The 17,094-nt window shown below is 46.1% G+C and overlaps 2 protein-coding genes across 3 annotated transcripts in view; both read right to left on the reverse strand.

The window, feature by feature from the left end:
* LOC116535814 (protein FAM209A-like) overlaps positions 1–5,737 on the reverse strand; it is a 6,500-nt gene extending 763 nt beyond the window's left edge. Inside the window, exons 1-2 of one of the 2 annotated variants that reach the window (XM_032257220.1) lie at positions 5,627–5,737; positions 45–456 (exon numbers count right to left, since the gene is read on the reverse strand). In XM_032257220.1, the coding sequence (XP_032113111.1) occupies positions 45–456; positions 5,627–5,718 (504 nt within the window). In that variant the 5' untranslated portion in view covers positions 5,719–5,737. Of the gene's footprint in view, positions 1–44; positions 806–5,626 lie in introns of those variants that run through there. The other variant, XM_032257219.1, reaches the window with a different exon arrangement.
* A 49-nt stretch (positions 5,738–5,786) lies between these two features.
* RTF2 (replication termination factor 2) overlaps positions 5,787–17,094 on the reverse strand; it is a 54,127-nt gene continuing 42,819 nt past the window's right edge. Inside the window, exons 6-9 of the mRNA XM_032257218.1 lie at positions 11,201–11,314; positions 7,670–7,724; positions 7,462–7,557; positions 5,787–6,559 (exon numbers count right to left, since the gene is read on the reverse strand). Coding sequence (XP_032113109.1) covers positions 6,381–6,559; positions 7,462–7,557; positions 7,670–7,724; positions 11,201–11,314 — 444 coding nt within the window. The 3' untranslated portion in view covers positions 5,787–6,380. The remainder of the gene's footprint in view (positions 6,560–7,461; positions 7,558–7,669; positions 7,725–11,200; positions 11,315–17,094) is intronic.

Consider the following 17,094-nt stretch of genomic DNA (forward strand, 5'->3'; position numbering starts at 1 on the left):
TGAGATTGAATCAATGTGGTGTAAAAAAATGGAGCCATCCTTACCTTTTTCTTGCCACTGTCTCCTCGATACTTCAGTATCACATACAGCACAACAACAAACAAAAGCCAGAGCCATTTGTTCCCAAGCCAGCCTTGGGTGTGCTCTGCTGGATTCTGCCGAATCCGAAAGTGCCCTTCGTATGGCACCTTCCCCTGGGGCTCATTAGTTTTCTCTCTCAGAGGAGAGAACATAAAGGCATAGCTGTAGATGAGGCACAGAAGCAGGACCAGGAACCATTTCAGCATCCACATGGTGAGCAGAGATGGGGAAGGGAGTTGCTCATGATGGGTTTGCTTGCTCTTGCAACTGGGAGACTGGGCACCTGGTGCCAGGCCCTTGGTGATGTCACAGAGGCCCTGAGCTGAGGCCACTCTGGTCATTGTGATGATTTCAGGACAGAGGATAATGAAGCTCCTGGGTAGCCCTGGAGGAGGACTCAAAGGGAGATGGGGACATTTCCAGTAGACAGTAAGAGAGAGAGGAGGGGCATAATGGGTGCCAATTCCCTGCCAGGGGACTCTTTCCAACCCTGGAGATTTGCTGGGCGAGGCCATCATGTTTTCATTATCTATTTGTTTGATCCAGACATTGTCATGAGCAGAGGGGAGACGGCATGTGCCCCGTGGAGCTGAGTTGAACGGGATAGAAAGATGTTAAACCACAGGCTGCCTACAAACTCAGAGCCTCCTATATGGTTGTTTTTTTAGTTGTTTTTGTTTTGTTTTTGTTTTTGCTAATTTTGTATTTTTAGTAGACACAGGGTTTCTCCATGTTGGGCAGGCTGGTCTCGAACTCCCAACCTCAGGTGATCTGCCCGCCTTGACCTTCTAAAGTGCTGGGATTACAGGCGTGTAATAGGTGGGCCACTGCGCCTGTCCCACCTATGCGTTTTGTTTGGCCTACATTGTTTTTAAAAATTGTCAGTACAAATATTGGGGGGCATTTCACTTTAAAACTCCAGGTTCTGGCCTCCTGTGAGGATATGGGAGGTCCACAAACACTGGACACACACTCATAGAAACAGTTTTTCTGCTGGAGCCAAGTGAAACCGGCCTTTCTGTGACCATATTCCCTCCACAGCCCCCAAAACTCCCTATCACTTCACACCATCATTGATCATAGCAGTGTGTGCTCACCCTGGGTTAAGAGTATACTTTAGGCTGGGCATGGTGGCTCACACCTGTAATCCCAGCACTTTGGGAGGGCAATGCAGGTGGATCACCTGAGGTCAGGAGTTCGAGAATAGCCTGGCCAACATGGTGAAACCCTGTATCTACCAAAAATATAAAACTTAGCCCAGCATGGTGGCATATGCCTGTAGGCCCAGCCACTTGGGAGGTTGAGGCAGCAGAATCGCTTGAACCTGGGAGGCAGAGGTTGCAGTGAGCTGAGACTGTGCCATTGCACTCCAGCTGGGGGGCAACAGAGTGATACTCAGAAAAGAAAAAAATATATAGTTTGATTAAAATTGTGATAAGAACAGGCAGCTTTAGAAATTAGCAGAAGGAGACTGCTGTAAATTAGGTTATGCAGGAAGAGTTTCCAGAAAAAGACAGTTGAGTAGAGCAGGAGAGATGATTAGGAGTTGGTGGGTAAAATGGGAAGGAGCTGAAGCCCCCAGATGAAAAGGAATAGCCAGCCTGACAACTGAGGCCAAGGCTGGGAATAAACCTAGGACTCCACAGGATACTGGAAACCATGGGTTTTTAAAAAATGACATAAAACAAGAAATCCTGGGTACTGGAACACCCGGCTTGTTCCCCTGGGTCATCTGTAGAGCCGGCTTCCTGAGGAAGGCTCTGATTCGAGGATTTATTTCCAAGGAGCAAAACTTTATGCTTCATGAAAAATAATCAAAGGTCTGCTGGGCACCTTCGCTGTGCCTTAAACTGTACTGAGCTCTGTGAAGTGAGAGTAGTTGTGCAAGACTGGCCAGGTGCGGTGGCTCACGCCTGTAATCACAGCACTTTGGGAGGCCAAGGCGTGCAGATCACCTGAGGTCAAGAGTTTAAGATCAGCCTGACCAACATGGTGAAACCCTGTCTCCACTAAAAAAAAAAAAACTTAGCTGGGCGTTGTGGTGCACACCCGTAATCTCAGCTACTCAGGAGGCTGAGGCAGGAGAATCACTTGTATCCAGGAGGCAGTGGTTGCAGTGAGATGAGGTCATGCCACTGTACTCCATACAGAGGGAGACTCTGTCTCAAAAAAAAAAAAAAAAAAAAAAAGTTCTGCAAGACTATTCTAGAAAACCAAAAGGGGAAGACAGCATTGAGCTGTGCTGCACAGCTTCCTCCATGAGCATGCGCAGTGTCGGCTGGGGAGTGGGCTTCCTGCCAGAGACTGGGCGGGGCTGAAGAGATGCAAATCTTCAGGCTGATGAGAAGACGGACACTTCTCTTCTTACAGGAGCCCACTCAGCTCGGCAGCTACTGCCTTGAATTATGCCCACTGTAGAGGCAGCTGCCCTGATGTCCAGGGCCTTGGGCCACCCTGTGACCTCAACTTAGAGACCTGTCCTTGGCATCACGCTGCTCCGTCCCTAGTCTTCCCCATTTCAGCAGCTTTGAAGGATGGCTCTGCTAAATATTTTCAGGGGCCCCCAAGTCCATACGCAGACTGTTTTGTTTTTGTTTTTGTTTTGAGATAGGGTCTTGCCCTCTCACCCAGGCTGGAGTGCAGTAACATGATCTTGGCTCACTGCTGCCTCGATAATTTTTATTTTTTTGGTAGAGACAGAGTCTGGATAATTTTTGTTTTTTGGTAGAGACAGGGTCTCCCTGTGTTGCCCAGGCTGGTCTCAAACTCCTGGCTCAAGGAGTCCTCCTGCCTCGGCCTCCCAAAGTGTTGGGATTGCAGGCAGGAGCCACGGCACTCAGCCTGCCTGTGTCTTAAGTGGGCTGGGAAGTTTGGCGGCTGTGGTGAGATGCAGCAATAAGGGGCAAACAGACTTGGTTTACAGGAATGGCCCCAAACAACAGAAATGCTCAGAAGTTTTGCCACATGTGATTTTGTTATTTGGAAATGTTCATGTCTTTAGTAATAGCAATCACTTTTTCCTACATGTGTTCAGAAGTGTGGAGCATTTTCCAACCGAGCAGGACTAGTGGGAAAGCAGACAAGATCTTTGAAGCAAACTTCTCTCTGGGTTGTGGGATGGAGTGGCACTCTTTTCATTCATTTTGGCACGACTTTAACCTCACCTGTTGGAAATAAAGGGCTGTGGGAAGCCAAATAGATGGTATTTTGGAGAATTTCTACATCTTTTCAATTTTCTCCTCCCAGCTCCCTCCTCTGGTGGAAAGCAGCTCGGGTCCTGGGGGAGGACGGGGGAGGAGGAAGAGCCAGGAGATCCTTCACTTTCTCCTTGGGTGCAGCACCTGAACCCGTGGTCTTTCTGCTCTGGCTGGGAGTCTGCCCCAGCTGCCACTCATTTCTTCATCTGGTAAGGACTGAATGGGGAGAAGGTGTGGTGTAGCCAGGCAGAACTGTGATTGACCTCGCTGCCTTGGAACTCAGGCACCTCGTCTATAAGGTGGGGATGGCTATCTTCCCACTGCACTGGGTGGCTGGGAAGTCCTAGTAGAAGAAGTCTTTCAAGTGCTTGGCTGTTCAGTGAGCCCTAAAAACAATGCAAACAATCACCCCTCCCCAGCCATTGGTGTACTGAGGTCCCATGCCCAGCACAGGTGGGGACATACATTGTGGACACCTTCTTCCCTCATGTTGGCTGGGAGCCTTGAAGAATGGTGCCTTAGCAAAATGTTAAAGGCTCGCTAGAAATCTCCAAGGAAGCCCTGATTCCTCCTGCGTGGATGGTCCTGAGGGCAGCTGGGGAGGGAGGCCCACAGCCTGTTTATTTCAGAAAGGCCCAAAGCAGAGGACTTTGAGATGCTAAAGTTTTCATGTTGAGGACGCTGTCACTCAGTTACCAGAGAAAACTGGGCACAGTCAATAAACTCAATGCACAATAAACTCAATGCACAATAAAACTGATTCAGGATAACATGAAGAAAACTGAATTGGTAAAAATAATGGTGATTAAAAGAAAAAAAAAGCCCCACGATGGCAGAAGCTGTAATTAGTAAAATGTGACTAAAATATGACTAAAAGGATAACATTAAAATAGGGAAGAAGAGTGATAGAAAATAATGTTATTCAATTGAGGAAGGGACTGACTGTTGTGAAAATAAATTAACAAAATGAAAAGGGGGCCCAGGTGGGGTGGCTCACACCTGTAATCCCAGCACTTTGGGAGGCTGAGATGGGCAGATCGCTTGAGCCCAGGAGTTCAAGACCAGCCTGAGCAACATGGTGAAACCCCATCTCTACGGAAAATAGAAAAATTAGCTGGTGCGGTAGTGCGCATCTGTAATCCCAGCTACTTGGAGAGGCTGAGGTGGGTGGATCGCCTGAGCCCAGGAAGTCAAGGCTGAAGGCTGTGGTGAGCCATGCTCATGCCATTGGACTCTAGCCTGGACAACTGAGTAAGACGAAACCCTGTCCTGTCTCAAAAAAAAAAAAAAGAGGAAAGAAAAAGGTGTTGAGATTCATTCACTCAGGTGGCTGGCAAAATATTAAATATTAGGAAAAGTTATAGATTGTAATCTCAAACCTTTTGGAAGGCCCAAAGGTTTTACTGGGGCAGGCTGAAGGCAGCTGCCTCATTTACATTAGCATAGGAAAGAGCCAATCAAAGGCTTTCCCAGTTTAACTCTGTTTTCCCCACATCCCTTTGTCTCCACTGTTTACTCATGTAAACTTAGTGCTGGGGGTCCTCTCAGGGGGAGATCAAAGGGGAATTGCCCGTTAATAGTGTTTACTCTGGGCCGGGAATCTAAAGCACTTTTATCATTCATAAAACCACTTTAAACCATGTTAATTATCCACAAGTGTGTTGACTTAGAACCTCTGTTGATTGGTTGCATTTCCCCCTCTGAAAGCAGCCCACCCATCCCTAGCCCACTTGAATCACTGTAATGGTGTGAGAGTGCATTCATTCATCCATCGAGTCAGGGTCTGCAGGCCAGACTTCCACAAGCGGTGGTCAGTGTCTCAGGTGGTGACCCCGACATGATCAAGGTCACAAACAAGGGAATAAAAACAATGAGAAAATGGCTGAATTTGGCTGCATGGAAAATTGGGGAAATTAAATGGCTAATTCAAGTTTGTTCTGGAGAAGCCCATGACAAAAATTCATTTAATATAATTTTGATTAAAATGCTGTATACTCACAGTGTCAAAATATCCTTGGGGCCAGACCTTCCCATCACTGTGAAGCCGAGAACCACACAAGGTTTGCGAAAAAGGAGGGCACCCATGGTTCTCCCTTGCTGGCCTCTCCCTGGCATTCTCCCCCCGTCTGTGTCTCCCACAGAACCTGCCTGCTCACCTCCCACCGCTCCCTCTGCTGAAGGAAACCCAGGGCCCCGGGGTCTGGTGTTGAGAACCAGTTACTGTCTGTCATACCACCGTGTGCAGAAAGCCATACAGGGGCCTGGGTTCTTGGTTCTTCATTAGGAGTCTAATGGGAAATTTCACTAACTATTGATGTCAACACACATTATAGGTAGATCAAATGCACCTTTTTTGGGGGACAATTCTTCCTTTACCATCTGCTGGAGGAGACAAGGGTGATTTCTCTGACTTCATGGAATGACTCCTATCATCACCCATGCAACAGCTGCAATGTTCTTACCCAGGCATGAGCAGAAGGTAGAAAAGATAAAAACACAGACAGACGAGAGAAGAGGCAGACCAACTTTATTTCTGAACCCAATCACTGGTGCCCAACTGAGACTCTGCTGTCTTCAAATGATGAGCTAGGGGCAGACTCCCCTAATAGTACTTAGCTAGACCAACAAGGATCCGGACTCCTCCCAGGGATGGAGCAGAGGGATGAGGCCCTTCAAAGCTTCTAGTGGGCACAGTGTATTTGAAATCCACCCTTTCTAAAGCCCAGTTTCACTTGGCCTACTTAATTTATTGCTGGTAGCAAAATCATAATTTTAGTTAATATGTGCCAACTCTGCTCTCGTGAAGACTCCGGGATCTCTCGTTACTGGAAGCATAAAAAGTGCGGCCTGCAGGGCTTCCTGGCCATAGAAACGACCAAGCGTACCTGCAGGTGGAAGCAAGCAAGACCTCAGGCACGGTGCAGCCCGTCCTATGTCCCCCCTGGAACACACGCACCTCACAACAAGAGTGGCCACACCAGTTCCAAGGCTGGCCAGGTCAGCTTTATGATGTACAGAAAGAACACACAGCAGCGTGCACAGCGACCCGCCTAGGTGGAAACCAGACAGCCTTCTGGGGCAGGAGCAGTGGCCGGGTGGGTTTCAGAAGCAGTAGGACGTGTGGGTGACCCAGTGGGCGGACTCCTCCTTGGAGCGCTTGGCAGAGCTGTGAGTGGTGAAGAGAGACTTGTAGGCCTCGGATTCTTCACTGTCAGCGATGGACCTCTTTGTGGCTCCACACATAGGCTTCCCAGCTTTTCCAGAAGAGCTCTCATTTGTTGCTGGAAATATGAAGAGCCACAGCTGTCAGGGTTGGGATGAAGATTATCCTAAACTTCACAACCTCAGAAGGGACGCGTGTCAGTCACTCTGTCCCTGACTTTCTCCCGCTGGCTGTGCGAGCGCTGACAGACATAATCTTAACTGCCAACTCCGGCAAGGCAGACCCAGCACGACACATCTATTATTTACTGCCCCACCAACCACTCCCTGCTCTGTCACAGACAATGGTCCCAGCCCCGTGAATGACTTAGATTGTCCTGATGAGGTAGGGCCTGCGTTACAGGGGAGGAGACAGAGAGACACAGGAGCCTGAGTGACCGTCCAGTGTAGAGCTGGAATGGGAGCCCATCAGCCACTGTGGATGCTATTTAGAGCACAAGATCACAGTCTCTTAACAATGAGTCTGTGTTTTTCGTTTTGTGAAATAAACAGTGTTTTCTTTGAGTTAAAGAGAGTGAGTTCTAGGAGAAACTTTGATCCTGGGTCAAGAGGCAGCAGAGAGGGTACTCTGAGAGGCACATGTGGAGCCCATAAGAACCCCAACAGTAAAGGAACTGGGAGCATTCCTACCCAGTCCCTGAGCCACAGTCCTTCTGACAGTCTCTGTGCAACATCTGAGTCAGTTCTCAGCGCAGCCTCTTTTGCTTGGCACCAAGTGTATCCGTAACAGGAATCTAAACAATTAGTATTTGTGCCCAGACCCCATCAATCCTGCCAGGACTCCTGATGCCGGTTTAAATATTTCTCAGTTATCCCCGCTAAAGAGAGTTCAGTGTACTCTCTAGGGTCATGACTTAGGACAGGCCTGGGCTTCCCATCCACCCAATCCAATGAAACCTAGGCTCAGCCGCCTGTGTTTCCAGCCTTCTCAACATCTCCCTGGAGCTACAACAAAACCCACCTGTGTTTCTGGGAGCCAAGTTGGTTTTCTTCTCTCTAGAATCAAGGCTGGCTTCTTCAGGCTTCCCTGTCTTAACTTTTGATGGCCCTGGGACTTCTGTAAAAGAAACAAAGTAGACAAAGCAAAAACAATGCCAAAGCATGAACTTACTAGCAGACTGGCCTAGAGTCGTATTTTGCTAAAATAAGGATCTCTTGTAACATCTTACCTTCACTGACATCTGGTTTTGAAATAGACTCTGCTGCCTTGGGTTTCTTTGTTTTCTGTAAAAAGAAAGAGGATGTTGGAGGATGTGCTCAGATTCACTCCACTTCAGCATCAGTGTGGCTGCCCATTGTCCCGGGGACCCTGTCAAACTGGGCAGCCACACTGACGTTGAGATGCCAGTCACATGAGACAGGCAGTCACTCTGAAGAAGGCCTTTGATGTTCCGTAACTCCTAAGCCTGAATCCTCTACATGTGACTCCTGTCATGCACTTCTGCCTCACACAAGAATGTATCTGCACAGAGCTGCTCACTTTCATATTTACATTTCCCAAATCACATTTGCAAAACTCTTAAATGAAGCTGACCGATTTCAGTAATAAGGGCCAATGTTAACGGTGACTACTGTATACAAAGGAGCACTTAAATGAATAATAACACAAAGTTTATATGGGCATGTGAAGTCCAGCCAGCATAAGCACGAACTAAATCTTGCCCATTCCACTAACTTTCAAAGTCATCAAACTGCTTTGGTGTTTGATTCAAGTTTAAGGCCTTGAAGTTTATATTAAAGACAGTTTAGCTAATTATTCTAAACTCAGGACTACTGTTGTTAAGCTTTTCAGGCACTAGAATTGTTACTCATAATATTTTGACCAGCAATAATAAAAGAAGCAAACCATTCTACAGTTACACAGCAGCGCTGGAATTGATTTAATTGTAGAAATAACAAGTAGGACTATGTTCATTCAATTTACTTTAAAATGTCAATTTCCTAACCATCCAAAAGGTGGCACTAAAGATGCGCAGCCTGATTACTATAGCCATCCCTCAGCACTGAGCATTGAAAAAAGAACTCTCAGGCCTTGAATTTGTAACACATACAGTGTAATATGATTTATAACAAAACAAAGACCGTCTACTCATTTCACACATCCAATGCAAGCATGCACATCTGTGAATATTGATACTCAGTCCTTCAAACTGAGTATAAAAGACAACTGTATTTCCAAGCCCTCCATTCACAGCTGAGGTTATTTGAAAAGAACGGGCAGTCAGGTGTTAGGAAATGTTATGTTCTGCTTCCAGTACCAATTGTATTTGGGAAATATTTTGGTATCCTGGTAGCAGTAGCTATGAGGCATTCCCAGAAGCTCTGGAGAATATTTTGCAGAGAGAGGCATGGAGTCCCTCTGGGCTTTGAGTAAGTTGGCAGGAAATCTGTGACCAAGAAAACTCACAAAAGCAAAATGGTCAAAGGTAATAATGAACATTTGTATTTTTAGTAGCTTCCTTTGAAATGCATATTTGTGTGTGTGTGTGTGTGTGTGTGTGTGTTTCAGACGGAGTTTCACTCAGTTGCTCAAGCTGGAGTACAATGGTGTGATCTTGGCTTATTGCAACCTCTGCCTCCCAGGTTCAAGCAATTCTCCTGCCTCAGCCTCCTGGGTAGATGGGATTATTGGCATGTGCCACGACGTCTAGCTAACTTTTTTATTTTTAGTAGAGATGGGGTTTCACCATGTTGGCCAGGTTGGTCTCGAACTCCTGACCTCCAGTGATCTGCCTGCCTCGGTCTCCCAAAGTGCTGGGATGACAGTACCCAGCCACCCTTTTGTGTTTTTTAAAAACTGAGCTTGATCAATGATAGCAGTGAAGAACAGGGAGATCCCTTTTGGCAACTGCCCTTAGCTAAAATGACCTCAAACTGGCCGGGCGCAGTGGGTCATACCTGTGATCCCAGCACTTTGGGAGGCTAAGGAGGGCAAGTCACAAGGTCAGGAGTTTGAGACCAGCCTGGCCAACATGGCAAAACCCCATCTCTACTAAAAGTACAGAAAAAATTAGCCAGGCATGGTGGACACTAGGGACACTGACGCAGGAGTTGCAGTGAGCAGAGATAGTGCCATTGCACTCTAGCCTGGGCGACAAGAGCAAGACTCCGTCTCAAAATAAAAGGACCTCAAACTTAAGTTTCCCTCTTTTTTTCCTCTCTTTCTTAAAATAATGAAATCACAGTAATTTAGAAAACCAACCTAGAATTAACACACTTTATATAAGATATACGTGTATTCACTTTTCAACCTTAACACAGCACTTAAATGGCCAAGTGGCTTTTTTTTTTTTTTTTTTTTTTTTTTTTTGGGGGGAGAGAGAGTTGCGCTGTCAGGCTGGAGTGCAGAGATGCGATCTCAGCTCACTGCAACCTCTGCCTCCCAGGTTCAAGCGATTCCCCTGCCTCAGTCTCCCGAGGAGCTGGGATTACAGGCACGTGCTCTCTTGCCCACCTACCAAGTAAATAGTTCTTATGAATGTTGTATTAACATCTTACAAAATTGCTCCATGGAGTATTTCTACTGGCATCTGAATTCCAAGTTTGGCACAATTAGTACAGAGCCATTTTCAGACATTATTTTCTACCTAGGTAAAATGGTGAAAGAAGAAAATGCAAATGCTTTGGCTCTTTCTGATCATTCTGGGTCCATGTGTAAAGATAACACTGCTGCCATGTGCTCAAGCCTCACAACCATGCATTACATGTTATTCCAGGGTGATACGGTCCTGTCTCATCTTCTATTAGGGTTTTATAAAAACCTCAAACCTCTGAAATATCATAAACGATTCCATCGTTCTCACCTTGGACTGGCACTGGTAAAATGCAGGCCCAGGTGGGGGCAGGCGATATTTTTCATAATTTTATGTCCTCAGCCTACTGGAACTAATTTTCTAGTACTTCAAGCATTTTTTGGCCTTAGTTCTGATCACATAGTGTTTTCTCCCTGGTTTATCCTGAACCCAACTTTGGGCAATGCTCTCCCTGCTTCTGGCTACCAGGCTCCCTTCTGGACGCTGAAGCACCATGCTCCATAAAAGCCCCTCCCCTCCCCATCGGACAGCTTAGGAAGGTGAGGGGTTTGGCTCCTATTTGTGGGAGAGCTATTTATTGGCTCCTTGCTATTCAAAGTGCACCCTTCAGTTGCATTCACGTGCCCTAGGAGTGGGTGAGAAGCACAGGTGCCCAGGGCCCACCCAGGCCTGCTGGAACCCAGACTTCTGGGCAGCAGGAAATCCTGACAGCCGCAGTGATGATGGTGACTTTTCTTTTTTCCTTTGTTTTACAAGCTATGAGAACCGAGTGTGTACTGTCTCAGAATCAACAGCAACAGTAAGTGACAGCAACAGCAACGAGGGTGGCTCCCTTTCCCCAAGGCTCGCTGGGGCCACGTCAGTGACAGAGCTTTCCCCAGGCATGGTCTCTGGAGCCTGCTGACAGCTCCATGCCCTTGCATGTCGTCACTGCCCCACTTCACTGATGATAAAGCTGGGTGTGGAAGAGCAGAGCTGCTGTGCCCACCACAGCCAGGCAGTGCCCGAACCACAAGTGGAATCTGCTTCCACAGTCCAGGCCCTTCTAGGTAATAAAAATCACCTTGATCGCGCAAACCCCTTAAGCAGCTGCCAGCTCAGTTCAGTGGTTTCAGTCGGCCCTGGAGTAGAGGTAGGGGCTGGGCAGAACCTGAAGGCTCCCATTACCTTTTCCAGCTTCGCTCTCAGCCTTCTCTCCTCCATCCTGGTTTTCAGCACATCCACATCCTCCTTGGTGCCATTGAGCACGATGACATCATCCTCCTGAAAGGCAGCCCCACACTGGAGAGGGCAAACGAGAGGGCAGATTCCATCACCACTCAGTGGGGAGCCCACACTTTGGTCCCCCACTCTCAGCCTTAAGCAGTGGCCCCAAGGCTCCAAGTAAATTCCCATTACTGGTTTTCAGTTCAAAGTCTTGGTTTGGGAAGTTCCCAGGCACAGAGAAGTGTCAGCATAGCAGCTAAGTGCTACCGCTTGCAAGGCAGATGCCTGGCTGGTGTCTGGGAGCTTGGATTTTGGGAGGGTTCCCGACGTTTTTAAACTGGTAAGAGTAGCTTGGCTCACTGTGCCCAGACCATGTGTATGAACAATGTGGTCTGTGCTAACACCTACCTTTCTTAGAGGAGTGTGGAATTCTGGAACATGCTAGGTCGAGGGTATAATGCCCTCAGCCAGAACTCTGGGTACTGAGTCTAACTTGCCTCCCCGGGCAAAAACATCTCACAATTGTTGCGGCTTTGTTGCGAGGGGGAAGTGCTCACTACATGCAACCCCTTGAGGGAGGGAGTGTGCGTAAGGAAGCCCCACGTGGATTCTTCCAGACTCTACTACCTGGGCCTTTTCCCTTTCCACCCAGCTCCGTATCCATACTACACTGCTGCTGTGAATCTTAGAGCTAAGTACAACTATATGCCAAATGTCAAGTCTTTCTAGAAAATCCCCAAGCATGACGGCAGTCTTGGGGACCCCAGCACACCCTGGCAGAATAAGACTGTGAGCAGGGTCTAGACCACTCAGACATACCGCGCACACCCAAAGGCGTGCTCACACTCAGAACTGTCAGTGATCGAGCCACTCAATTCAAAATGTAGGACTGGGAGCCTCCACTCCTGGTTCTCACTTTTCTTTCTTTTTCCTGTCCCCAGCCCTGGGTACCTCTGCTGTGCCAAAGACTGGGTAGCTGCTGGGGCCACAGCAGGGAAGAAAGCATAGACAAAGTGATGAAGATGAGACTTCAGGTCATGAATAGTGCCTGTAATCCCAGCATCCTGGGAGGCCAAGGTAGGTGGATCATTTGAGGTCAGGAGTTCGAGACTAGCCTGACCAGCATGGTGAAACCGTCTTTACTAAAAATACAAAAAAGTTAGCTGGCTATGCTGGCACATGCCTGTAATCCCAGCTACTCAGAAGGCTGAGGCCAAAGAATCACTTGAACCTGGGAGGCAGAGGTTGTGGTGAGCCAAGATCATGCCACTGCACTCCAGGCTGGGCGACAGGGGGAGACTCACTGCGCTCCAGGCTGGGCGACACAGTGAGATTCTGCCTCAAAAAAAACAAAAAAAGATCTAACCCAAGTGCAGTGGCTGATCCTGCTCCCTGGTGGACATTTGGCAGTGTCTGGAGACATTTTTAGCTGTCACATCTGGGTGCAGGTGTTATTGGCATCTTGTGGGTAGAGGCCAGGGATGCAGCTAAGCACCATACAATGCACAGGATGGCGCCCCTCACAAAGAGTTACCCACCAAGATGCCCCTGTGCTGAGGCTGAGAAGCCCTGGATTAGGGTCATAAACACCTAAATGTAAGAAAGGAATAATAAGAATTTATAGGAAAATGTGTTTTATAACTAGGGTAAGAAAAGTCATCTAAAATAGCAGTCCCCAACCTTTTTCGCACCAGGGGCCAGTCTCATGGAAGACAATCTTCCCACAGCTGGTGGGTAGTCAGGAGAAGGTTTTGGGATGAAACTGTTCCACCTCAGATCATCAGGCATGAGAGTCTCATAAGCAGCACGCAACCTAGATCCTTCACATGCACAGTTCTCAACAGGCTTTGTGCTCCTGAGAATCTAATGCTGCCGCTGATGGAACTCAGGCAATAATGTTCTCTAGCCCGCAGCTCACCTCCCGCTGTGCAGCCAAGTTCCTAAGAGGCCATGGACTTTCCCTCTGATCTAAAGCCAGCAAGGTTAACAAGTTTTACTATGTAAAAATTACAAACTTTTACATGACAATGTCACAATAAACAACAAAAACAAAAGCAAAAGGCTAAGAGAATATTAGTAGCACATGTAACAAAGGATTTATTTACCGAACATACTCATATAACCTTTTTTCTTTTTTTTTTGGTGACAGGGTCTCAAACACCCAGGCTGGAATGCAGTGGCACCATCACGGGTCACTGCAGACTCAACTTCCCAGGCTCAAGCAATCCTACCTCATCCTCCTGAGTACCTGGGGCTATGTACCACCACGCCTGGCTAATTTTTGTATTTTTTGTAGAGAGAGGGTTTTGTCATGTTGTCCAGGTTGGTCTCGGCCTCCCAAAGTGCTGGGATTACAGGTGTGAGCCACTGCACCCAGCCTCAGTTTAAAAGATTTCATCCTGCCGGGCGCGGTGGCTCAAGCCTGTAATCCCAGCACTTTGGGAGGCCGAGGCGGGTGGATCACGAGGTCAAGAGATCGAGACCATCCTGGTCAACATGGTGAAACCCCGTCTCTACTAAAACTACAAAAAATTAGCTGGGCATGGTGGCGCGTGCCTGTAATCCCAGCTACTCGGGAGGCTGAGGCAGGAGAATTGCCTGAGCCCAGGAGGCGGAGGTTGCAGTGAGCCGAGATCGCGCCATTGCCCTCCCGGGGGAAAAAAAAAAAAAAACCCCATAAAAAAAAAAAAAAAAAAAAAAAAAAAAAAAGATTTCATCCTGCAGCTGGTAGGCTCTATGTGTGTTATAATTTTTTTTAAATTAACTTATAACTTTAAGTTCTGGGGTACATGTGCAGATCGTGCAGGATTGTTATACAGGTATACCCACGCCATGGTGGTTTGCGGCATCCATCCCCCAGTCATCTACATTAGGCATTTCTCCTAATGTTATCCCTCCCCTCATCCCCCAACATATCCTGGTGTGTGATGTTCCTTCTCCTCCGTGTTCATGTGTTCTCATTTTTCAACACCCACTTATGAGTGAGAACGTGTGGTGTTTGGTTTTCTGTTCTTACGTCAGTTTGCTGCGAATGATGGTTTCTAGCTTCATCCATGTTCCTGCAAAGGACACGAACTCATCCTTTTTTATGGATGCATAGTATTCCATGGTGCGTATGTGGCACATTTTCTTTATCCAGTTTATCATTGATGGGCATTTGGATTGGTTCCAAGTCTTTGCTATTGTGAACAGTGCCACAATGAACCTACGTGTGCATGTGTCTTTATAACAGAACAATTTATAATCCTTTGGGTATATATCCAGTAATGGGATTGCTGGGTCAAATGGTATTTCTATTTCTAGATCCTTGAGGAATCGCCAAACTGTCTTCCACAATAGTTTAACTAATTTAATAAACAGAGAGTCAAGTCATGAATGAACTCCCATTCACAAATGCTACAAAGAGATTAAAATACCTAGGAAATCAACTAACAAGGGATGTGAAGGACCTCTTCAAGGAAAACTGCAAACCACTGCTTAAGGCTCTGTATTTAAGACAGTCTCTGCCCTCTGTGAGTTAGGTGGGGAGTTCTTAAAAATAAAAAATGGAGAAGCAGTGAGCTTACTACTACCATCCTGTCTATGAAACTTGTTTTTTCCTGCCTGAGGAAGTCTCTTCAAACTTTTATTTACTCTGTAGCTAACTCTTAGAAGAGCATTCTGGGTTTCTGTTTTATATCTTCTGATCTCCCAAACCTTTTTTTAGGGGTGGGGGAAGCAGAAATCATGTTTTGTCTCTTAGCTCACAGTATAACTCTCAGGACACAGAATGCTGAGTCGGCTCTAAAAGGAACAGCTTCAGCACCTTGTGCATTTGCTGCCTAACTGGCCTTTTGAACAAACAGGCTTTCTGAAATCTAATTTACATAACATAACGACATGTACAATTCAATGGCTTTTAGTATATTTAGAGTTGTGCAACCATCACCATAATCTAACTTTAGGGTATTTTTTATCACTTCCAAAAGAAATCCCATAATCCATTAGCACTCACTCCATCCTCCTTTTCCTCAGTCTTAGACAACTACTCATCTTTCCATCCTACAAATTTGCCTCTTCTGGACATTTCTATAAATTAAATCATATAATATATGTGGGGTTTTTTGCGACTAGATTTTAGCATATGTTTTCAAGATTTATCCATGTTATAGTAAGGATCAGAACTACATTTCTCTCTATTGCCAAATAAAGTTTCATCTACGAATCAGCTGACAGACACATGAGTTGTTTCCACTTTCTGGCTAAGAAATTCACGTGGAAGTCTTTTGTGGACAGATGTTTTCATTTATGGTCAATCATTCCAATCCTGCAAGTTAACTTTACATTTAACCTTTGGAGGAAATGCCTTTCCTCAAATGATGCATTTCCAAAATGGCTGCAACATTTTACATTACCACCAGCAGTGCTTGAGGATTCTCTATACCATTCCCAACACCTGTCATCATTTTTCTTTCTTTTCTTTTTTTTGGGGGGTGGGGGCAGAGTTTCACTCTGTTGCCCAGGCTGGATTACAGTGGCTCGATCTTGGCTCACTGCAACTTCCGTCTCCCAGGTTCAAGCGATTCTCCTGCCTCAGCCTCCCTAGTAGCTGGGATTATAGGTGCCTGCCACCAAGCCCTGCTAATTTTTGTATTGTTAGTAGAAACAGGGTTTCACCGTGTTGGCCAGGCTGGTCTCAAACTTCTGACCTCAAATGATCCACCTGCCTCCCAAAGTGCTGGGATTATAGGTGTGAGCCACCGTGCCCCGCCTGTTTTTCTTTTGTTATAACCATCCTAATGGGTGTGAAGTGCTGTTTCATTGTAGTTTTAATTTGCATTTCCCAAATGACCAATGATGTTGAGCATCTTTTCACCTGTTAACTGGCCATCTGTATACCTTCTCTGGAGAAATGTCTGCTTAAATCCTTTTTCCATTTCTAGTTGTCCATGTCTATTTGTATTGTCTCTTCAATCTTGCGTTCTAAGAGGTCTTTACACAGCATATTCTGGATATAAGTTCTGTCTTAGTCCAAGACTGTTACAACAAAATGTCTAACACTGGATAATTATAAAAGTGTTTTATTCTGATGAAATTGGACTTACCAATTTTCTACCACCACGTTTTTTGTGTCATATTTAATAAGTCATTGCCTAACCCAAGATTGTGATTTACTCTTGTGTTTCTCCTAAGTGCTTTGTAACCAAAACTTACAGATCTAAGTCACAGATTTAGGTCTGTGATCACTTTCAGTTCATTTTTCCATTCAATGTAAGGTCAGGGTCCAAATTCATTCTTCTGCATGTGGCTATCCAGTTACCCCAGCACTGTCTGTGGAGAAAAACTATTCTTTCCCCCATCAAATTGTCTCGGCCCTTTTGTCAAAAATCAATGACCATACATGCGAGGGTTTATTACTGGACTCCGCATTTTATTCCATTGATCTATATGCCCGTCCTCATGTCAGCACCACGCTACCTTGATTAGAGTAGGAACTGTGACTTGTAAGAGCCACATACTGAGTGGATCAGCCAAATTTTTTTTTCTGGTACCTATGAAAAACTCTATTAAATGTTTAGTCATAGATATTTAAAAGTATGCCAAATAAGGTCTGTTATTAACTAAAATATTTACTTACTCCATAAGACGCTGCCTCTGAAAAACATCAAGGTAGGCAACCAAATAACAAATTCTTTAAATAACTGGATCAGTAATTTTTACAGACCTACTGTGCCCAGAACAATAAGAGACATACTATGCCTGGAATCTCTTTTGTAGAAAGCATTATCAGCACAAGAAAAGCCATAAAAGTACTTTTTTCCCTAAAGTTGCCAAAGATTTTCCAGCATCTCCCAAATTCACAGAAGATATCAACA

The sequence above is a fragment of the Sapajus apella genome, unplaced genomic scaffold (genome assembly GCF_009761245.1).
Source record: "Sapajus apella isolate SASKATOON/1434 unplaced genomic scaffold, GSC_monkey_1.0 scaffold96, whole genome shotgun sequence".
NCBI classification, from domain to species: domain Eukaryota; kingdom Metazoa; phylum Chordata; class Mammalia; order Primates; family Cebidae; genus Sapajus; species Sapajus apella.